This window comes from Chlorocebus sabaeus, chromosome 21 (genome assembly GCF_047675955.1).
Source record: "Chlorocebus sabaeus isolate Y175 chromosome 21, mChlSab1.0.hap1, whole genome shotgun sequence".
Taxonomy (NCBI): domain Eukaryota; kingdom Metazoa; phylum Chordata; class Mammalia; order Primates; family Cercopithecidae; genus Chlorocebus; species Chlorocebus sabaeus.
In genome coordinates this window covers 112,199,321-112,223,893 of record NC_132924.1, presented here as the reverse complement: position 1 = coordinate 112,223,893, position 24,573 = coordinate 112,199,321, and the positions used below count along the sequence as shown (strand labels likewise).

The 24,573-nt window shown below is 38.4% G+C and overlaps 1 protein-coding gene across 6 annotated transcripts in view; it reads right to left on the bottom strand.

Annotated features, from left to right (window-relative positions):
• Positions 1-24,573, bottom strand: part of IFT56 (intraflagellar transport 56) — a 64,513-nt gene that overhangs the window by 38,241 nt on the left and 1,699 nt on the right. For 2 of the 6 annotated variants that reach the window (XM_007983094.3, XM_037991153.2), the window contains exons 3-7: positions 21,746-21,838; positions 19,642-19,756; positions 16,856-16,905; positions 11,907-12,052; positions 10,484-10,667 (exon numbers count right to left, since the gene is read on the bottom strand). In XM_007983094.3, the coding sequence (XP_007981285.1) occupies positions 10,484-10,667; positions 11,907-12,052; positions 16,856-16,905; positions 19,642-19,756; positions 21,746-21,838 (588 nt within the window). Of the gene's footprint in view, positions 1-10,483; positions 10,668-11,906; positions 12,053-16,855; positions 16,906-19,641; positions 19,757-21,745; positions 21,891-24,573 lie in introns of all 6 variants that reach the window. The other 4 variants (XM_007983095.3, XM_037991152.2, XM_037991151.2 and 1 more) reach the window with 4 other exon arrangements.

The window sequence follows — 24,573 nt, the reverse complement described above, 5'->3', positions numbered from 1 at the left end:
GGTAAAGCCCTGTCTCTACTAAAAATACAAAAGATTAGCCGGGTATGGTGGTGGACGCCTGTAATCCCAGCTACTTGGGAGGCTGAGGCAGGAGAATCGCCTGAACCCAGGAGGTGGAGGTTGTAGTCAGCCAAGATCATGCCACAGCACTCCAGCCTAGGCAATAAGAGCAAAACTTTGTCTCAAAATAAAAAAGAAATTAAAGATCTAAATAAATGGAGAAAGATACCATATTCATGGATTTAAAGACTTAATATAGGGCCAGGCGCGGTGGCTCAAGCCTGTAATCCCAGCACTTTGGGAGGCCGAGATGGGCGGATCACGAGGTCAGGAGATCAAGACCATCCTGGCTAACACGGTGAAACCCCGTGTCTACTAAAAATAATACAAAAAACTAGCCGGGCGAGGTGGCGGCGCCTGTAGTCCCAGCTACTTGGGAGGCTGAGGCAGGAGAATGGCGTAAACCCAGGAAGCGGAGCTTGCAGTGAGCTGAGATCCAGCCACTGCACTCCAGCCTGGGCGACAGAGCAAGACTCTGTCTCAAAAAAAAAAAAAAAAAAAAAAAGAGACTTAATATAAAACTATTAATTATCTTCCAACTCATCCATGGATTCAAAGCAACACAATTAAAATCCTGACAGGTTTGTTTCTGTGTTTGGATTTGGCAGGCTTGTTTTAGAATTCATACTGAAAGATAAAGAGCCAAAAATAACCAAGACCCCTTTGAAGACTAACACCATGGCAAAACTTGCTAGACCCACTACATGTGAAACTTTTTTTTTTTTGAGACAGAGCCTCACTCTGTCGCCCGGCTGTAGTGCAGTGGCTCGATCTCAGCTTACTGCAACTTCTGCCGCCCACCCGGGTTCAAGTGATTCTCCTGCCTCAGCCTCCCGAGCAGCTGGGATTACAGGCACCTGCCACCACGCCCAGCTAAATTTTTTTGTAGTTTTAGTAGAGAAGCGGTTTCATCTTGTTGGCCACGCTGTTCTCAAACTCCTGATCTCGTGATCCGCCTGCCTCAGCCTCCCAAAGTGCTAGGATTACAGGTGTGAGCCACCGCGCCTGGCCTACATGTGAAACTTGATTACAAATCTGTAGTGATTAAGGCTGTATGGTAATGAGAGCAAGGATACACAAATGGATCAACATAATACAGAGTTCAGAAGCAGACATATCTAAACACTGGAATTATTTTCCAAAGGTGGCAGAATAGTAGGAAAAGACTGATCTTTTCAATAAATGGTCTGAAACAATGAGTTATTCTTATGAAAAAAAATAAAATTTGACCTCTGCCTCACAGTCTACACAAAAATCAATTCCATGTAGAATATGGACTTGCGTATAAAAGAAAATGAGGAAATAAACAAAATACCCTAAATAACAAATGGGCCAAACAAACCAAAAATAAAATTAGAAAATACTTTGAGATAAATGAAAGATACAATATAACAAAACTTATGGAATGCAGTTAAAGCAGTGCTTAGAGGAAATTTTATAGTTGTAAATGCCTATATTTAAAAAAGAAAATAAGAAAGACCACAAATTAATAACCTAATTATTAAAAAAAGAGAAAACTAAACATAAAGCAAACAGAGGAAGGGAAAAAATAAAGATTAGAGCAGAAATCAATTAAACAGACAAGAGAATGGAGAAAATCAATGAAACCAAAACCTGGTTCCTTGAAAAGATTAAGAAAACTTTTAGCTAGATCGACCAAGAAAAAAACAATAAACTCAATTTACTAGAATCAGAAATGAAAGAAGGAACAATACCTTAGAGAAATAAAAAGGATTAAAGAAGAATACTATGAACAAGTATAGGCCAATATATTAGATAATTGAAGTGAAAGGGATAAATTCCTAGAAAGACATAAACTATCAGAACTGACTCAAGAAATACTATTAATAGACATACAACATGGATCGATGTGCACAGAATGACTTAATGTCATTAAGATAGTATTAAGCCCCAAACTGATCTTTAGAGTCAATGCAATCCCTAAAGAAAGAAATTAGATTAATAATTTAAAAACTGCACTGAAATAAAAAGCCCAGGCCCAGATGGCTTCACTGCTTAATTATACCACTTAAAGAAGAGTTAATACCAATTCTTCACAAACTCTTCCAAAACACAGAAGACGGAACTTTTCCCCTTATACTATGTGGTTAGTATTACCCCAATACCATAACCAAAAAAAAAAAAAAAAAAAAAAAAAATTACAAGAGAAGAAAATGACCAATATCTTTTTTGAATATGGACACAAAATCCTCCAAAAAGTTCTTAGCAAATGGAATCCTGTAATACATTAAAAAGATTATTCGGCCGGGCGCGGTGGCTCAAGCCTGTAATTCCAGCACTTTGGGAGGCCGAGACGGGCGGATCACAAGGTCGGGAGATCGAGACCATCCTGGCTAACACGGTGAAACCCCGTCTCTACTAAAAATACAAAAAACTAGCCAGGCAAGGTGGTGGGCGCCTGTAGTCCCAGCTACTCGGGAGGCTGAGGCAAGAGAATGGCGTAAACCCGGGAGGCGGAGCTTGCAGTGAGCTGAGATCCGGCCACTGCACTCCAGCCTGGGCGACAGAGCGAGACTCCGTCTCAAAAAAAAAAAAAAAAAAAAAAAAAAAAAAAAGATTATTCACGATGACCAAGTGAGATTTATTCCAGGAATACAAGGGCGGTTTAACATTCAAAAATCAATTAATATAATATACCATACCAATAGAATAAAAACCAAAAACTAAATGATCATCTCAATAGCTACAGAAAAAGCAGTTCCATTTAACATCCTTTCATGATAAAAACATTTGGAAGTTCCCCCACTTGAGAAAGAACATTTACAAAAAACCCACAACTAACATCATACTTAATCATACTTAACAGTGAAATACTGGATGATTTCCACCTATGATCAGGAACAAGACAAGGATATCTGCTCTCAGCACTTCTATTCAACATTGTACTGAAGGTTCTTGTCAGGCCTCTGAGCCCAAGCCAAGCCATCGCATCCCCTGTGACTTGCACATCCGCCCAGATGGCCTGAAGTAACTGAAGAATCACAAAAGAAGTGAAAATGCCATGCCCCGCCTTAACCGATGACATTCCACCACAAAAGAAGTGAAAATGGCCGGTCCTTGCCTTAAGTGATGACATTACCTAGTGAAAGTCCTTTTCTGGGCTCATCCTGGCTCAAAAACCTCCCCCACTGTGCACCTTGTGACTCCCACTCCTGCCCGCCAGAGAACAACCCCCTTTTGACTGTAATTTTCCTTTACCTACCCAAATCCTATAAAACGGTCCCACCCTTATCTCCCTTCGCTGACTCTTTTCGGACTCAGCCCGCCTGCACCCAGGTGATTAAAAAGCTTTATTGCTCACACAAAGCCTGTTTGGTGGTCTCTTCACATGGACACGCATAACAGTTCTAGCCAGGGCAATTAGACAAGAAAAAGAAAGAAGAGGCATCCAGACTGGAAAGGTAGTAGTAAAACTATCCTGATTCACAAATGAATCTTATATATGGAAAATCCTCCCGAAAATCTTCAAGAAAGCTAATAAATGAGTTCAGCAAGGTTTCAGGATACACTCAATACAAAAATCAGTAGTACTTCTATTCTCTTGCAATGAACAATTCAAAAATGAAATTAAGGCAACAAGTTAATTTACAATAGCATCAAAAATAATAAAATAGTAATAAATTTAACAAAAGAAATGGAAAACTTGCCCCATAAAAACCACCAAATATTGTTGAAAGAAATTTTAAAACACCTAAATAAATGGAAAAATATTCCATGTGAATGGATTTAAAGACTTAACGTTATTAAGAGAGCATTAATCCCCAAACTGATCTTTAATGCAATCCCTATCAGAATCCAATCTAGGTTCTCTATTGGAATTGATAAGCTGATTCTGAAATTCATATTGAATTGTAAGAGATCAGAGTAACCAAAACAAGCTTGGAAAACAAGCAACAAATTAGGAGGCCTCATACTTCCTGATTTCAAAACTTGTTACAAGTAAGGAAGATAGTGTAGTATTAATGTAAGGATAGACATATAGACCAACGGAAGAGAACTGAGTCCAGAAGAAATGAATCCATTTGTCTATGGTAAACTGATTTTCAACAAGGGTCCCAAGACCATTCAAAGGATGAAAGAATAGTCTCTTCAACAAATGGTGCTGAAATAATTGGATATTCACATGCAAAAGAATCAAGTTGGACTTTTGCCTCATGACATTTACAAATCTTAATTCAAAATGGATCAGAGACCTAACAGCTAAGACAGCTAACAGCTAAGATTATAAAACTCTTAGTGGAAAAACCAGGGGAAAATCTTCATGGCCCGGGACTCGGCAATGGAATCTTAGATATAACACCAAAAGCATAAGAAACAAAAGGAAGAAAAAAAAAGAAAAAAGAGATAACTTTGACTTCATCAAAATTAAAAACTTTTGTGCTTCAAAAAAAACACTATTAAGAAAATGAGCCGGGCGTGGTGGCTCACGCCTGTAATCCCAGCACTTTGGGAGGCCGAGTCAGGTAGATCACGAGGTCAGGAGATTGAGATCATCCTGGCTAACACGGTGAAACCCCGTCTCTATTAAAAATACAAAAAAAATTAGCTAGGCGAGGTGCCGGGCGCCTGTAGTCCCCGGTACTAGGGAGGCTGAGGCAGGAGAATGGCATGAACCTAGGAGGCAGAGCTTGCAGTGAGCCGAGATGGCGCCACCGCACTCCAGCCTGGGCAACAGTGCGAGACTCCATCTCAAAAAAAAAAAAAGAAAAGAAAATGAAGAGACAATCTTCTACAGGATAGGAGAAAATATTTGCAACTCATGTATCTGATAAGGGACTGTACCTAGAATATATAAAGAACACGTGAAACTCAATAACAAAAAGACAACTTATTTCAAAAATGGGCAAAGAATAAACATTTCTACAAAAAAGATAAACAAATGGCCGATGGGCACATGAAACAATGCTCAACATCATTAGTCATCAGGGAAATGCAAATAGAAACCACAAGATTTCACTTCACACCACTAGAATGGATGGCTAGAGTCAAAAAGTCAGATGATAACAACTGTTGGCAAGAATGCAAAGAAATCAAAATGTTTATAAACTGCTGGTGGGAATGTAAAATGGTGCGGTTACTTTAGAACAGTCTGGCAGTTCCCCAGACAATTAAATATAGAGTTACCATATGACCCAGTGATTCCACTCCTAGGTATAAACCCGAGAGGACTGAAAACATACATACAAACAAAAACTTACACAAAAAGTATAATGTTTATAGAAGCAGCATTTATAATAGGCAAAAGTTGGAAATAATACAAGTGTCTATCAACTGAGGAATGGAAAAAACTAAAAAAGGTATATTCATAAAACAAAATATTATTTGGTCATAAAAATGAATAAAATACTAATACATGGTACAACATGATGAACCTTGTAAACATTATGCTAAGTAAAAGGTGCTGATCATAAAGACCAAACATCGTATTATTCCATATATATATGAAATATCCACAGCAGGCAAATACATAAAGACAAAGTACATTAGTGGTTGCTTAGGGCTGGGGGAATGGGGCAACAGGGGTTGATAGTTGAAGGGTATGACTTTTTTTTTTTGGAGACGGAGTATCGGTCACCCAGGTTGGAGTACAGTGGCATAATCTCAGCTTACCGCAACCTCTGCCTCCCAGATTCAAGTGATTCTCGTGTCTCAATTTCCTGAGTAGCTGAGATTACAGGTGCGCGCCACCACGCCCAGATAACTTTTGTAATTTTTAGTAGAGATAGGGTTTCACCATGTTGGCTAGGTTGGTCTCGAACTCCTGACCTTGTGATCCACCTGCCTCGGACTCCTGAAATGCCGGGATTACAGGTGTGAGCCGCTGCACTTGGCCATTTCTTTTATTTTTTTGGAGACGGAGTCTTGCTCTGTTGCCCAGGCTGGAGTGCAGTGGTGCAATCTCAGCTCATTGCAACCTCCGCCTCCCGGGTTTAAGCAATTCTCCTACCTCAGCCTCCCAAGTAGCTGGGACTACAGGCACACGTGGCCACGCCCAGCTAAGCTAATTTTTCGTATTTTAGTAGAGTCGGGGTTTCGTTGTGTTGCCCAGGCTGGTCTTGAACTCCTGAGCTCAGGCAATCTGCCCGCCTTGGCCTCCCAAAGTGCTAGGATTACAGGCATGAGCCATCGTGCCTGGCCAACATTTCTTTTCGAGATAATGAAATGTCCTAAGATCGACTGTGGTGATGGTTGCACTTAAGCTGTGACTATACTAAAAAAACAATTGTACACTTTAAAAGGGTGAATTGTATGATATGTTAATTATATATCAATAAAGCCATATAAAAATAAAACTATAAATTGAAGATGTAGGTCATCATATCTACGTTAGAATGAAAGTGACCTTTCCAAAAACATGACACCAATGTTAGAAACCATGTAAGAAATACTTCATGTGAAACATATCCGTTATGTTCTGTTCTATTTAACATACATATTAGGGTTTTGTCTTTTCTAATTTACTAATCTTTGTCTTTTAATTGGAGAACTTAATCCTTTAAAATATATTGTAATTACAGAAAATTTGTGCTTACAAAGTAAAATAGGCTATTAGAAGATAATATCAGAATTGATTGGGCACAGTTGCTCATGCCTATAATTCCAGAGCTTTGGGTGCCCAAGGTGGTAGGATTAGTTGAGGCCAGAAGTTTGAGACCAGCCTGGGCAACATAACAAGACCCCATCTCTACAGAAAATTTTTAAATTGGCCAGGCATGGTGGTGCATGTCTGTAGTCCCAGCTACTTGGGAGGCTGAGGCAAAAGGATCACTTGAGTCCAAGAGTTTGAGGCTGCAATGAGCTATGATTGTGCTACTGCACAGCCTTGGTGACACAGTGAGACACTGTCTCTAAATAAGTAGATACATTTTTTAAAAAGATGGTATCAGAAAATATAATCTTGAGCTAGGAAATGCTTTCTTTTTTCTCTTCTTTTCTTTTTTTTTTGAGATGGAGTCTTGCTCTTGTTGCCCAGGCTGGAGTGCAGTGGCGCAATCTTGGCTTACTGCAACCTCTGCCTCCCGGGTTCAAGCAATTCTCCTGCCTCAGCCTCCCAAGTAGCTGGGATTACAGGCATGTGTCACTATGCCCAGCTAATTTTGTATTTTTAGTAGAGATGGGGTTGCATCATGTTGCATCATGTTGCTGGTCTCGAATTCCTGACCTCAGGTGATCCACCCACCTTGGCCTCCCAAGGTGCTAGGATTACTGGTGTGAGCCACTGTGCCTGACCGGAAATGGTTTCTTAAACAAGATACAGAAAGCACTAAACATAAAGAAAAAGATCAATGTGACTATGTTTCAGTCTATAAAATCTTTAATAATTACAAATATTTACTGCGAGTTTACTATGTGTATCAAGTTAAGGACTTTACATACCTCATACCATTTAATCTTCACAGGAACCTACAATGAGTCAATACTATTATTTTCCCTGTTTCACAGATGATGCTTAAGGAGGTTAAGTATTTCACCTGAAGTCACATAGCAACTATGCCAGGGTTGAAATTTGGGTCTATCTGATTCCAAGTCCAAACTCATAATCACTACCCTAGAGGCCATGCCAGTTTTGGGGGAAAAGTTCTTCAACTCTTCAGTCTCTAAAACCAGCAGCTTTCTCCTCTTTTATTTTATTTTTTTAAACCAGTATCTTACATTCAATGTTTCCATTTTTTCATCATCTACTTGCCATCCCTTCTGCCATACCCTTTATGAGAATTCCCAATCTGGGTTGTTACTCACTCACTCCTGATCTCCTTGCAACCTAGCTTCAAGCTCCAGTAATAATGATATCCTAATCAGATAAGGAAATGTAGGAAACTAATTAAAATGGCCTTTTCTCAGTCTTCATTTCTACTGACCTTTTGTACCTCCTCCTTCTTTAAATGTGATTCTCCTTAATTTGTCAGTCATACTTTTAATTTCTCATTCAACAAATAAGTAGTTGGCATCAACTTTGTGCAAGCATTGTGCCCAGTCCTGGGAAACAAATGTCAAAAGACACAGTCTCAACCATCAATGAGCTTGCTTAGATTGAAGATAATTAGGCAACTGACAAATAATAAGCAGAATGGAGACATTTTGTGTGTGTGTATTGCAGTATATTTTAGTGGTTAAGTCTATGTTGGAGTCAGATAGACAAAAGTTTGACATCTGAATTTGCCACTTGTTATGTTAGTCGCATAAGCATGAACAAGTTACTCGAAGTACTTTAGGAATTAAGTCAATCATTATAAATTATTTCCTGTTTACTTTAGAAAAGCAGGATGCTATTGGTGTTTGTGAGAGACTAAACAATGTAATATAGACCCCGTTATACAAGTTAGAAGAATGCCTGAATTTAAATAGTTTATTAAAATTATAATAATTAAACGCAAACTCTATTTTATTGCTATCAAAAAAAGTTCTTCAGGTACATTTAACATAGCCTTCTACTGCTGGACTACATTATAAAATCAATATATAAACTACATTGACACAATGTCAAAGGAAAAAGCTTACCTTTTGAGGTTAGAAGTACACTCTGCTGTCCTAACTTGGATAATTCTAGGTGTATCCTATAGATAGGATATTGAGTAACCATACTAGAGTATGGAAAAGAGATATACAGACAAACTGTAAACATTTAATAAATTGGACCATACACCAAAATTAGTAAATTTCCCCAAGACTGACTCTTGCTCTGTTGCCCAGGCTGGAGTGCAGTGGCGCAGTCTCGGCTCATTGCAACCTCCTCCTCCCAGGTTCAAGCGATTCTCTAGAAAGGCAAGAATGTATTTCATTTATTTGTTCTTACTAATGGGTGAAAACTCTAAAGATACCAGATTGCAAATCCAGTCTATTACTAAACTGCTGATGCTGGAAACAAGCCAATTAGGCAGACTTGGGGGACTCTTTAGTTGAAATGACCATTATCCCAAAAATGTATTTTATTTAATATATATGTATATACTATGTGCTCAAGTGTATAATAAGCAATTCAATTTGGAGGGCAAGGGTAGGATTTTTAAAGTTTGACACATGCAGAAATTTTACATTTAAATTTTGGTGTCTTCTGACATCAACTAAAGTAATAACCATGTTAAATTATCTATTTATATTCACATATTTATATATAGATATAGTGTAGAACATATTATCTATTCTATATCTATGTATGTATCTACCTATATCGATATATTGTATATGTATATATGTGTATATGTTAAATAAAATTATGTTATTAAAATGTTAGTAAAGTTACATGTTATTTAAAACATGTTAAATGAAATAAGAGGAGGTAACAACCTATGGCCTCCTGCATTTTCTCGGTTTCCTATAAAATGAGAACTACAATAGCCTCTTGTCAGGGAAATTAAATAATAGATTTAAAGTGTTCCGCATGGTGCCTACAAGTTAGCTAATTTCTAAGTATTTATAAAATGTCCACCATTTTTGCCTCTTGGGCTAACCTTAAAAAAGAAGTTGACGTGTACCAAGCAGAGAAAGAAGGAAGTCATTTCAGGAGGGAGAATGCTGCACACGAAGCTATGGTGGTAAGAGAATATGGCCTGTGGAACAAATTCAGTAGTTGAACTGAAGATAATAAGACTGACTAAAAGCAGGAACACTATTTAAAGGGCCAAAATAAGAAGTGAGAAACTCCTGGATTAGAATAGTAGCCAAGGAGAAGAAGGGATAGATAAAAGAGCTATCTAGGATGTATAGCTGATAGGAACTAAGGGATGATTACATGGAGATGAAGAAGAGAGGAACAGATATGCCAGGTTTCTAATGTGGTTTACTGGATGTATGTTGGTGACATTCAATCGCAGAGCCACACACATATTTTAGAGGAAGAAGCTGAAGCATTTGTTTTTTGTTTTTTGGTTTTTTTTTTTGAGACAGAGTCTCACTCTGTCGCCTAGGCTGGAGTGCAGTGGCTCAATCTCGGCTCGCTGCAACCTCTGCCCACCCCCCACCCCCTGAGTAGCTGGGATTACAGGCATGCGCCACCACATCTGGCTAATTTTTTGTATTTTTAGTAGAGATGGGGCCATGTTGGCTAGGCTGGTCTCAAACTCCTGGCCTCAAGTGATCTGCCTGCCTCGGCCTCCCAAAGTGCTGAGATTATAGGCATGAGGCAGAGTGCCCGGCCAGAAGCATTTGGTTTTAAACATAAACATTTGGTTTTAAATGTAAGGCATCTCGGTAAAATCATCTACAGTTTAATGGACATAACACAGAGAATTCAGAAGTCAACATTCTTTTTAGAATACCTGATAAACATATAATTATGTTCTTATAGAATCACACTGGCAATGACAAAGGGATATTAATCAAGACTTATATATAGCAGAGTTTCATGAATAACTTGGAAAGTATAAAGTAATTCAAATTGGAATGAAGTACATTAAAAACATACTTCCATCAATACCTCAGCTGCTCTGCCGTTGTAAAGGCGAAAATGATTACAGGCTTTAAGATTGAGTGCGATGGTACTATCAGGAATTTGCTGAAGGTAAACAGCCAGAACTTCTTGAGACACATCATAGTAATCCAACTTATAGTAGCAGAGGGCCACGTAAACATTGAGGGCAAGGTATTCCCTATTAGATGAAATAATTAGGGTTAACCATTTAAGTCTACTTCACAGAAATGTCAAATTACAAAGCTCAAATAGATAAGGCAAAGAGGACAGTTCATGAATCTGCCTTAGGAAGAAAGAGGGTAAGATATAATCAGTATAATTATTTTCTTTTTGTATTGCAATATTTGGGTGTTTTGATATAAGTAGAGTGAAGGATGACAACTAGAGAAGAAAGGGAAAGTTCATGCATGCTGTTCATATTGAAAAACTAATATATGTGATAATTGAACATAAACACAAGTACACTCCACACAGAAGACCAACAGACAAGACACGTAGGCTTGATGGCTAGAAATGGAAGCAGGTAGGAGGTAATGCAAAAGAAGATGGAAGGAAGGGGGATGAGATATTTTTGGGAAGGGAGAGAGAGGCCAAGTGTTTAGTGATAAAGTTGGAATGTAAATTCTTAAGAATGGTTTGGGGCCGGGTGCGGTGGCTCAAGCCTGTAATCCCAGCACTTTGGGAGGCCGAGACGGGTGGATCACGAGGTCAGGAGATCGAGACCATCCTGGCTAACATGGTGAAACCCCATCTCCACTAAAAAATACAAAAAAAAACTAGCTGGGTGAGGTGGCGGGCACCTGTAGTCCCAGCTACTCGGGAGGCTGAGGCAGGAGAATGGTGGGAACCCGGGAGGCGGAGCTTGCAGTGAGCTGAGATCTGGCCACTGCACTCCAGCCTGGGTGACAGAGCGAGACTCCGTCTCAAAAAAAAAAAAAAAAAAAAAATAGTTTGTATCTAATTTTGTCAGCAAGTTACCTAGTTACCTACAATGTAACTATAACACTAAGTTTGATACATCTAGACCATACATTTCAACAGGGGTAATATCAATATCATTCCCAAAGGGGAAAAATTGGTTCTTATCGGAGGACGAAAAAATCATATTCATTTAATATGTAAAGCAGAGTTATACATATAGTACATACATGGATATATATTAATATACATATATCAGTATGTTAAAATTTCATGGGAGGGCAATTGGGGGAAGAGTCTTTTAGAAGGGTGACAACGCAAAAAAAGGTAGAGAAAGCCTGATTTAGACAATATCTAATTCTTAATCTCACCAAATTATCAACTAAACAGATTTGAACGCATGGTGGTACTAGATCTAGAGGACACTAGATTCTCAACTAGTTACAGAAGAAACTAAAAAAATGAAAAAAATGTAGAGTAGGCATAAAAGGACACAGACCTGTTATCTAGCAGTATTCGCTTATATATATCAATAGCCTCTTGGTAGTGAGATCGCATATAGTGGATTGAGGCCAAACTGAGTTGATCTTCTGTGACATCCTGAAGATTTTGATGAAAGCTCATCAATTTTTTCTCATCATTAAACTAAAATTGTGAGAGTGGAAAAGACATGTAAAGATTCACATTAGTGTTGCTAGAGAAATCAATATATAAGTGATAGAGATTTTAACTCTTCTTTAGCCATTGTGTCTCTCTCTTCTTCCTATTTCCCTTAGGTTCCTTGTCTTCTATTTCATTTCCTCTGCAAAGAAAGAATGCAAATAGCCTTGGGAGGCGTAGCTTGACAACCACAGTGGAAAGCCCTTAGGTTACAGTTAATATTATTTGACCCCTCCCCTTATCTTTTCTTTATATTTTCTCCCTTTTATTTTCTGTCTAGTCTCTTTACTAATACCCGGTAACATTTTTAATCTGTTCTTTCTTTCTTTTTTTTTTTTTTTTTTTGAGATGGAGTCTTGCCCTGTCCCCCAGGCTGGAGTGCAATGGCACAATCTCGGCTCACTGAAACCTCTGCCTCCTGGGTTCAAGCAATTCTCCAGCCTCAGCCTCCCAAGTCCCTGGGATTACAGGTGCATGCCACCACGCCTGGCTAAGTTTTTGTATCTTTAATAGAGATGGGGTTTCACCATGTTGGCCACGCTAGTCTTGAACTCCTGACCTTGTGATTGGCCCGCCTTGGCCTCCCAAAGTGCTGGGATTACAGGCATGAGCCACTGTGTCCAGCCAATCTGTTCTTTCATATCTCATTCTAGTTGGTAGACAATAGGGAATCAAAATGTACTTCTCATCATATAACTTAGTGAATTCAATTTTTAATTTCCTACTCAACATTTTTTCATCCTTTCTTCAGTTATCATACATTGTTGTTGTTTGAGATTGTCAGAATTCTATTTCAACCTTGTAATGCTTATTTTGTTAGATGGCTGCTGCAAATATTAGTTGCCTTTTGCTTATATATGGGGCAGAACAGATATATTTTTGACAGTAACCCTTAATATGTAGATTGCTCACTACTGCCTGATACAGAGAATGACTTATTAGCTTAAAAATTTTGTAAAGAATTATCTTCTGTAGACTATCTAGTTACATGGAAAAATGTTTATGATACACTTTTAAGTGAAAAGCCTGGTTATAAAACAGAATATATACTATGATCCAAATGTGGCAATATAAATATACATATATATATACACACATATAAAAATACAAATTTTTTATAGACTGGAAGAAAAGAGAGTAAAATATTACAGTGTTAGCTTTAAGTGGCAGTCTTACAGGAAATCTTGATTTTTGTGTGTATTTTGTTATTTCCTAAAAGTACTATGATAAACATGTATTATTTTTGTAATCAGAAGAAAAACACAGTAAAATATATTTCTTTAAATTCAATCAAAGACTTTCACTACTAAATAATATTAGAGAAGCTTGTAGTATGCAGTGCTCCCACCAAGAACATCTAGAAAATCTTAAAAACTACTGAAAAATCTGTGTAAGAGGGGCCGGGGCAGTGGCTCACGCCTGTAATCCCAGCACTCTGAGAGGCTGAGGCGAGCAGATCACTTGAGCTCAGGTATGTGAGACCAGCCTGGGCAACATGGTGAAACCCTGTCTCTACAAAAATTCACTGGGCATGGTGGTGCACACTTGGAATCTCAATTACTTGGGAGGCTGAGGCACAAGGATTGCTCGAGCCTGGGAGGCAGAGGTTATAGTAAGCTGAGATGGCGCCATTGCACTCCAGCCTGGGTGACTGGGAGTGAAATCCTGTCTCAAAAAAACAACAAAAAAAAATCTGTGTGAAGGGTTCATAGAGCTACCAAGTGAGTGAAGACTTCAGATACCAAGATCCCAAGCAGAACAAAAGTGCAAAGAGTGATTCTGATATTTAGTACCATTTTTCTCTAATGGTACCTACCAATTCTCAATTGGTGGCTGAGTTGCTGAAAACTAAGCAGAGCTTCAAGAAGTCTTATAGGCTTAATGGACAAAAAAAAAAAAAAGATTGGGGCCCACCAGGTTATCAGTTGGGACCCCTGGAAAGCTACCCTAGAAACAGAGGTAAAATAGAAATAGACCAGCTTTAAATCGTTGTAATCTCTGACAGGTATCAGTTGATTTGCCCATTTTCTATGTGCTTGCCAGAAGTAAAAGTAAATTCTAAATCCTCTCTGGAAGAAGACAAAATCATCCAGATACTCAAATTATCTCTCTATATATACAATAGCCAGCATTAAACACAATATTGCCAAGCAAACCAGGAGATAAGAACATTTGACTGAAAACCAAGAAACAGCTGTCCAGAGATACACTATAGGATTACTAGACATGGATTTTAAAAATAACTGTTATTAATATGTTTAAGAAATTAAATTAAAAATTAGGAAATTTTAACTGGAAATTAGAAATTTAAAAAGTAATAAAATGTGATTTCTAAAAATAATACAATAACTGAAATTAAGAATGAAATAGATAAATAGCATAGCTGATTAGACAGCTGAAGAATGATGATTAGTAAAATAAATTTCTGCAGGAAATATATAGAAAATGTGACAAAGTGTTTACATGTGATACAAACTAAAGGTCTACATACCTACATGTTACTGGGAGCCTAAAAGGAAAGAAGAGTATAGAGTAGAAGCAAAATTTGAAGTAATAATGACCAAGGATTTTTTTTAATTAAAAAAAGAAAAAACCTCGAGCAAGCACTATGAACCTGATGTAGTGTAATACAAAGAAAACCATATCTGGGAATATTATAGGAAAAGTGCTAGTAACAAAAACCAACATATAAATCTTAAACATGATCAGAAAAAAACATCTTCACAGGAGCAGCAATAAGACTGATGGCTAACGTCTCAGTAGAGACAAGGTCCTAGGAAGCAATGAAGCAACACCTTCAAAATGCTAAGCAAAAATAATTACCTACCTAGAACTCTATACTGAGAAAAAAATGCTTTAAAAAAGACAGTCAAATAAAAATATGTTTACACAAAAACTGAGAGAATTCATCACCACTAAAGGAAATATTAAAGGAAATTCCTCAAATGGAAAATGATTTTAGATAGGAGCACAAACATGCAAGAAGAAATGAAGAGCAATGGAAAGGATAAATATGGCTAATTATAAATGAATATTCACTGCATAAAACAGTAATAAAACAGTCTTATGGGATTAGAAACATATAGACACTTAAAATATATTTCAAATTTGTACATAAGATGGAGAGTAAATGAGTTTAAATGATCTAAGGTCCTTTAATTTTCTAGAAATTGGTGAAAGTACTAATTAATATCAAACTTTTTAGTATGCGAAAGACACATGGTAACTGCTAAAATAATGTTAAGAATGTATATAACTAGCAAGCCAATTGAGGAGAAATATATAGTTTTAAAAATCAATCCAAAAAAAGACAAGAAAGGAGAGAAAAAGGAACACAGACCACGTGGACCAGCTGGGTAAACAGAGAACTAATAACAGAATGGTAGTTACAAAGCTAACCGTATTTGTAAATACATTAAGTAAATGGATTATATACTGAGGTTTTTTTTAAATAAAGATTTTAACTGGATTTTAAAACCCACAAAACTCATTTATATGCTGTTTATAAGAGTCACCTTAAATTTAAGGACATGGAAAGGTAGAAAGTAAAAGAATAGATGAGAGATATAATAGGCAAATGCTACCAAAAGAGCTAGTATAGCTTACAAATATGACAAAGAGAAATCTTTTAGAGATGAGAGCTATTTCATGATAATATATGTTTCAGTCTACTAGGAAGACACTATTGCTAGACAGTCTACTAGCAATTCTAAATTTGTGTGCACTTAATGACAGTCTGAAAAACATGTAAAGCAAAACTAAAAAGAGAAAGAGATAAAGTGACAATTGTGATGTGGAATTTCTAAATGTACCAAAAATAATTATTTTCATATAATGCCTGTGGATGATTAAACTTTCTGTAAAACAACTTAGCAATATCAATTAAAAGTTTTAAAGTTGCTCATACCCAATAGGTATGTCCATTTCTGGGATGTTCAGAATGACATTTTTATAAATTTTTAAAATTATAAATAATCTAAAAGTCAAATAACTAGGAAACATTGAATAAATAAAGGCACATATGATGCATTTGGTGGAATGCTATAAAACAATTTTTTAAATAAATTAAACAATTATTTAAAATTTTAAATTTGAAAAAATATTATTTAAAAAATTATTTTATCATTATCAAAATCATTACCATACAGCAATTCTGAAAAGTATATATTTATTTCTAGGAGTCAGGACAAGGTGACTCTGAGTCTGTTTCCTAAGAGATAATAGGATAGTTGACACAAATTAAACTTCTTTTTTTTTCTGAAACAGAGTCTCACTCTGTTGCCCAGGCTGGAGTGCAGTGACACGATCTAGGCTCACTGCAACCCCCGCCTCCTGGGTTCAACTGATTCTCCTGCCTCAGACTCCTCAGTAGCTGGTATTAAAGGAGTGCACCACCAAGCCCGACTAATTTTTTTTGTATTTTTAGTAGACTCACGGTTTCACCATGTTGGCAAAGCTGGTCTTGAACTCCTGACTTCAGGTGATCCACCCACTTCAGCCTCCCAAAGTGCTGGGATTACAGGCGTGAGCAACCATGCCCAGTCTAAACTTCTTATATGACTGTTGCTTAAGGAAAAATAAAACCTAACATCTCTGAATAAATTCAGAGGGTAAAGAACATTGATAGAGGAGAATATCCTATACAATTAACAGTTATACTCCACTTGTTCTAGAAAACTATTAACAAGAATTTCTAATTAATTATCTCTCACTAGTGTTAGTAACAAGAAGGAAGAAAAATAAAAATATTTTTAAAACAAAAAAAATGTGAAATGAGAACATAAATACCTTGTGAGCCAAGTGGAAGAGGAGGCGGTTTTGGAGTCGGCTTTTTGAAGCTGAAAAAAAAATCCAAGCTGCTCATTAAAGAATTCAATAGTCTAGCAGTCCCTTGTAGGAATGAAATGAGACTCGGATGAATCTTCCCAAATCCTTATTTATCTGATCCTAATATGTCTCTGCTAGAATACATACTGTTGGCCGGGCGCGGTGGCTCACGCCTGTAATCCCAGAACTGTGGGAGGCAGAGGCGGGCGGATCATGAGGTCAGGAGATCGAGACCATCCTGGCTAACACGGTGAAACCTCATCTCTACTAAAAAATACAAAAAAAAGCCAGGTGTGGTGCGGGGCGCCTGTAGTCCCAGCTGCTCGGGAGGCTGAGGCAGAAGAATGGTGTGAACCTGGGAGGCGGAGCTTGCAGTGAGCCGAGATCAGGCCACTGCACTCCAGCCTGGGCAACAGAGTGAGACTCCATCTCAAAAAAAAAAAAAAAAGAATACATATTGTTTGAGTCTGGTCTCCACCTGCAGTAGCAGACACAGCATCAAGAACTAGAAGAGAAATGTGCTAAGATTCTGCTCTTCTCCACTGGTTGTTCTACCTGATCCTATTACGGTGATCCACAACACAACACTCCACATGCATGGTTATAGTAACAGCCCACCTCTGTGTTCATATACCAAACCAAACAGTGGTAATAGACACCCATGGTCATCTCAATGTGTGCATGAATCCACTCTCATTCACCTCTTAGTCCCAGTATTCTTTGTTATTTCCTTCTGATACCTCCTTTTCCACAATTATACTGCCATATTTTCCTAAATACTAGCCCAGTCTCTATTCCACAGATTTTCTAGCATAATTATGTGCCATACTGAAACAGGCAGTCAAGCAAAAATGTTAACGGCTTTTAAGTTCCAAATCTCCTTTGCACTCTTGGAAAACTTTCTGATTCTGGATACCCGATTCTATCTCTTTTACAGAAAAAGTCATACTTCAATGTATAAGAAAGAAAAAAAGAAAAAATTATATGGAAATAGAGATAGCTACCATGATCACCTTATATGTGTCTAACACTGTTCTTAGCACGGATAAAGCCTAGAAATATGAGATAAAGTAAGTAACATAAAGGACCTAATAACTAAATTAGGAAAAACTACATTGGTACATATGAAATAATTTGGGTACAAATCAAGAAAGGCTTTGCTGGGCGTGGTGGCGGGCATTGTCTGCAGTCTCAGCTACTCAGGAGGCTGGGGCTGGAGGATGGCTTGAACCCAGGAGTTTGAAGCTATAGCATGCTATGTGCACACCTATGAATAGCCACTGTACTCCAGCTTGGGCAACATAGTGAGACCATGTCTTTAAAAAAAAAAAGGGAGGGGGAAGGATAGCATTAGGAGATATACCTAATGTAAATGACAAGTTAATGGGTGCAGCACACCAACATGGCACACGTATACACATGTAACAAACCTGCACATTCCGCACATGTACCCTAGAACTTAAAATATTAAAAAAAAAAAAAAAAGTCTTCAAGTTCCATGTCTGCCATGAATTTGGGCTAAAATTCTTTGTACGTATAAATTAATTCTACCTTGAATACATTCTTCCCTATCAAACATTACAGTGCCCACTTTCTCTGCATTTCCTTGAACTTAATTTGGTTCATCCTTTAATTAACTTTTTTTTTTTTTTTGAGATGGAGTTTCACTCTTGTTGCCCAGGCTGGAGTGCAATGGCTCGATCTTGGCTCACTGCAACCTCTGCCTCCTGGGTTCAAGCGATTCTCCTGCCTCAGCCTCCCGAGTAGCTGGGATTACAGGCATGCGTCACCACACCTGGTTAATTTTGTATTTTTAGTAGAGATGGGGTTTCTCCATGTTGGTCAGGCTGGTCTCGAACTCCTGACCTCAGGTGATCTACCCTCCTTGGCCTCCCAAAGTGCTGGGATTACAGGCGTAAGCCACTGCGCCCAGCCATCTTTAACTTTTTCTACCATGTTTCCCTTTTATTCTTATTTTCAAATTTGAGTACAATTGTCCTGAGATGAATATCGTATGTAAGAAAGCAGAAGGGATGATTTCTGGATTCTTCAAACTGAAATTTCTGGGTTTCTCACTTAGAAACAGGAAAAGCAGGGCCGGACGCAGTGGCTCAAGCCTGTAATCCCAGCACTTCGGGAGACTGAGACAGGTGGATCACGAGGTCAGGAGATCGAGACCATCCTGGCTAACACGGTGAAACCCCGTCTCTACTAAAAAATACAAAAAAACTAGCTGGGCGAGGTGGCGGGCGCCTGTAGTTCCAGCTACTCGGGAGGCTGAGGCAGGAGAATGGAGTAAACCCGGGAGACTGAGCTTGCAGTGAGCTGAGATCTGGCCACTGCATTCCAGCCTGGGTGACAGAGCGAGACTCCATCTCAAAAAAAAAAAAAAAAAAGAAACAGGAAAAGCAGCCATAAAGTTCACAGCCATAAGAGCCTGAACAAAACCATACCTAACTACCACTAACAGCATGCCCATCCTCCCGTGATAGGGCCTAAGAAAGACACCTGGCCCTTTTTCTTCTTTTGTCCTTCTGCTTTTTGGCTGTAGCCTGGTGGGGTGTAGCACTAACTCTCTTTAAACATCGTTACTCAAATCCAATATTCTTTGAGGAAGAAAGCTATTTTTTTAGCTTTCTAATATCAATTTTTTTTTCTCAAGAGAAAAAGGAATACATTAAGTTTTAAAATCTTCAAAACGACTCTTCACTATGAATGAAGAATATCAGATATAAGAGCCCCTTTACCTTTAAATCCAGCTGCTTCAGCTTGTTTATACATCCCAAGAAAGAAGTAGGTGCAAGCTAGGTTCACCCAGACTTCAGAATTACAATTTTCCTCTTTTGTAGCATTTTCGTATTCCTGAAATACATAGTAAGCAGTGATCTCGTTTTGGCAGCAAAGGAATTGATGGGTCATTCTTCCATAATGGAACAGGATTTCATACTGAGATTAAGTAACTTCACATTTAGGGAATCCTATATGCTCTGCAATTATTCTATACCTGAAAAGGTTATATCCTGAAGCTAAAGCTCAATCCTACATCTGCAGGGCTGTTGTCCATATAATCTTACACTTGTGGGTTTTGTCCCCCAATTAATACTGATAGGGACTAACAAACAATAGAAACAAAAAGTAACTGAAACATTTTATTTCTGCCAACTTAAAAAGACATACAAGATACCCTTTAAGAAATTCACACGTTCAGTTAACTTAAAATCTGATGGCTTTAATACACGACAAGTTTCATTTCATTCTAATTGCTTTCTGGCTTTTTTGGCATCAAGGGAGGCTTCATATTTTTAAAATGTTTTGTTTTTCCTGCCAAGAATACTTTCTGAGACTCACTTTGTCAATGACATTTTCCATATATTCTCACTTTTTATCAGTCTTTCCCAGGTGCCTTTATTTCATTTTCTTACTACATGTGGGTTGTTCTTTCTATCCTCCTATGCCTTTTACAAATACTGCCAGCCTCTATTCTGTCCTTTTCACATCTTCCCTTTCCCTTCACCAACTTTGTTCCTTTGTTCTTCATTTCGCCTCCTCATTACCTGTCCTCGAATATTTTCATTTTAGTTATTGGGGTTCTTCAAATTTGCTTAGATTACATCTTGGGAATGAGAATATGCAGGAAATGTGGCTGGGAGTGGTGGCTCACGCCTGTAATCCCAGCACTTTGGGAGACCGAGGCAGGCAGATCACGAGGTTAGGAGATCGAGACCATCCTGGCCAACATGGTGAAACCCCATCTCTACTAAAACTCACAAAAAAATTAGGCGGGTGTGGTGGCGCACACCTGTAGTCCCAGCTTCCCCGGAGGTGGGGGTGGTATGAAGCAGGCGAATCGCTTGAACCCAGGAGGCAGAGCTTGCAGTGAGCCGAGATCGTGCCACTGCCCTCTAGCCTGGGCGACAGAGCAAGACTCCGTCTCAAAAAAAAAAAAAAAAAGTAAGTAAATCCATAATCCCACTGATAAACTATTATAGATGGGTAGGTAGATGGGTAGGATTTACAATGACCAAGAAAAACAATTTCCCCAAAACAATTCTACTTGTAAAAATATAAATATAATCGTTCCTATGTCTAAAAATAACCAAGCAAAGGAAAAGTGAAATTCTCTTGAGAGAAGACTCGTGAAAGTTTTTATCATAGTGGCTTAATTTTCCTGTTCTGAAGATTTACTTAATAAATGCTAATACCAATATGTTGTACAATCTCATTAGTATGCATGTAAAAGTACCAAGTACACAAGATACATGTACATATACAGTAGCCCTCCTTTACCCACAGGGGATATGTTTAAAGGTCCCTAGTAGATGCCTGAAATCTTGGATAGTACTGAATCCTATATATACTATGTTTTTTTCCTATACATACACACCTATAATAAAGTTTAATTTATAAGTTAGGCACAATAAGAGATTAACACCAATAATGGATAATAGAACTATAACAATATATGGTAATAAAAGTTATGAGGATGTGGTCTCTTTTGCTCTCTCTCTCTCTCTGAAAATATTTTATTATACTGTCCTCCTGTCCTCATCTATTTTTAGACTGAGATTGACCTTGGGTAACTCAGATTGACCTCGGGAAGCAAAACCATAGACAAGGGGAAACTACTGTAATAGAACATATTAACATATAGATGATGACTGAAGCCATAAATTTTTAAACAGTCAGTGGTTGCCTTCATTAACAAGTATAATTGAGGAATGCAAATAGGTAACTTCTTTTTGTTTCCTTCTGCGTTGTTTGAATTTTACCATGAACATGTATTATTATAATATAAAGTTTAATAACATTTTAAACACAGTTCTGTTTGGAAAAAATTTTTTTTACACTAACCTCCAGAGCTCTCTTATAGTCACCCAGGTGAAAGGCACAATATCCAATCCACAAATTAGTATCCTCTTCTTCTTCTCCAACATGACGTTTGAACTTCAGGTTAAAAATGTATTTAAAAAGCATGAAAATTTGAATAGTAAACTCTCTGTTTAAAAAAAAATGCTATGTTGGGTTACTAATGAACAACAGGCAATCTAAGTATTAGAAGCATGACAATATGAGGTTTAATTAAACCTATGCCTACAGGACAAGTATCTTCTAATTGTCACAGAAATTTATATTTTCAAATATTTCACATTTGGCTTTCTGTATTAACTGATATTATACTCCAGAAAGCATTTGAGTTGCCTAACAATTCTGGGTGATATATAAGGAAGAGAATTATGTAAAATATTTAGAGCCAAATAACTGAAGGTTAGAGAGGCTGAACCATGAACTCAAGGCCACATGGCCAGTATGTATGCTGTCAGGGACTTAAAGAAATGCCTGACTCCAAAGCTCATGTTGTCACCCTCTGTGCTCTACTGCATTTAACCTCCCGCTTCAGTCCTATTACATTAGCACACACATATATTTACTAATAGGTTGTAACCTTTCACTAAGGACTAGCCATTAAATCTTTCTATTACCCTTGAGCAGGCTAGCTTACCAGGTCTACAAGAGTTAAGGATGTTCAGAAGACTTGGCCTCACTTATGTCCATTGTGAACAAATATTTATGAATTCCTCAGCCAACAAAAGAAAAGCCTTATTTTGGAGGAAAGGACTGAGATCTTGACAGAGAATTCTGAATTTCCACAGTAAGATAAAATTTTTTTTTCACTCTACAGGGTGATAAATCAAATAGTGAGCCAACACATATTTACAGAGCATCACTATAGAACTTAAGGAGCCTCAGTCATTACAAGATGAAGACATCCCTTTGATACTTTCTTGTCTGGATTAAGAATTTACTCCTGTAGCTAACTCTACAACATTAGAAATCCTCCTCATACCAAATGCTATGAATCTGAGTATAGTGCCTTAATTCTGGAGATATTCTCATGTGAGGTCTCCCTGAATTCCCTGGAGCTACAGGAAAGCGCATGAGACTTCCTCACCCCAAACCATAGCAGTTTCCATTCCCATGCAGCATGGTACTCCAACTACCTACCTAAGAATGTAAGCAAAGAGCAGAGCCTCCCTGCCAACTTAAAGGCAGTCTGGCCCTGTAGTCCCAGCATTTTGGGAGGCCAGAAGCAGGAGCATCCCTTGAGCCCAGGAGTTCAAGACCAGCCTAGGCAACATGGTGAGACTCCCATCTCTACACACACACACACATAGCCAATCAAATGAAAATTAGCCAGGCATAGTGGCACATGCCTGTAGTCTCAGCTACTTGGGAGGCTGAGGTGGAAGACTCGTGTGAGCCCTGGGAGGTTGAGGCTGCAGTGAGCCACCATCACGCCACTGCATTCCAGCCTGGGTGACAGAATGAGACTCTGTCTCAAAAATAAAATAAAATAAAGGCAACCTGGTGTTATACAATAAGGAAAATATGGTCACTGTCTTAGAGAAAAAAGAGGGAAACAGACTGCCGGAAATAGATATATAGCACTTAGTCCACTGATTCACAGAACTAGAAGGTTCCTCCATGCCAACTCCCCCACTGCAAAGATGAGAAGGCTGATGCCTAAAAAGCTAAACAACATGTTCAATACCAGAGCACTTAGTAAGAAGGTGAACTAGGCCAGGCGCAGTGGCTCACGCCTGTAATCCCAGCACTTTGGGAGGCTGAGGCAGGTGGATCACCTGAGCCCAGGAGTTTGAGACAAGCCTGGCCAACATGGTGAAACACTATCTCTACTAAAAATACAAAAGATTAGCTGGGTGTGGTGGCGGGCGTCTGTGATCCCAGCTACTCAGGAGGCTGAGGCAGGAGAATTGCTTGAACCAGGGAGGTGCAGGCTGCAGTGAGTTGAGATTGTGCCATTGCACTCTAGCCTGGGTGACAAGAGTGAAAGTCCATCTCAAAAAAAGAAAAAAGAAAAAACAAGAAAGTGAACTATACATGGAAGATGGAGAAATACATGTAAACCTAATTATAACAATTATTAACAGTAGATTCAGGCCGGGCGCGGTGGCTCAAGCCTGTAATCCCAGCACTTTGGGAGGCCGAGACGGGCGGATCACGAGATCATGAGATCGAGACCATCCTGGCTAACACGGTGAAACCCCGTCTCTACTAAAAAATACAAAAAACTAGCCGGGCGAGGTGGCGGGCGCCTGTAGTCCCAGCTACTCCGGAGGCTGAGGCAGGAGAATGGCGTGAACCCAGTAGGCGGAGCTTGCAGCGAGCTGAGATTCGGCCACTGCACTCCAGCCTGGGCGACAGAGCGAGACTCCGTCTCAAAAAAAAAAACAAAAACAAAAAACAAAAAACAGTAGATTCAGAGTAATATGGAGGGAGTAGCATTTTAAGAGAAATGACTGTGGCACAACACAACCAGACCATGCTGTCAGAACTCTTCATTCTTGGGTGCAACGCTTCACCCTCCTGTAACATGTGCTTCCCACAAAGCAGTTTTTCAAAGCGCAGTCTCCTGGGACCATCTCCATCAGACACTTAGACTACTCACCTGAAAATGCAGATTCCTGAGCACCACTGCAGACCTACAGCAGGAGCCCAGGAATCAATATCTTATTAAGTACCCTAGGTAATTCCAAAGTATATTAAAAGGTGAGAACTACTGCCATGGAGATTTGAAATATTTTCTGGGGCTATAATATTTTCAACCATAAGCATGTTAGAATTATTTAAATTTGATCAAAATTTCAGAACACATAATA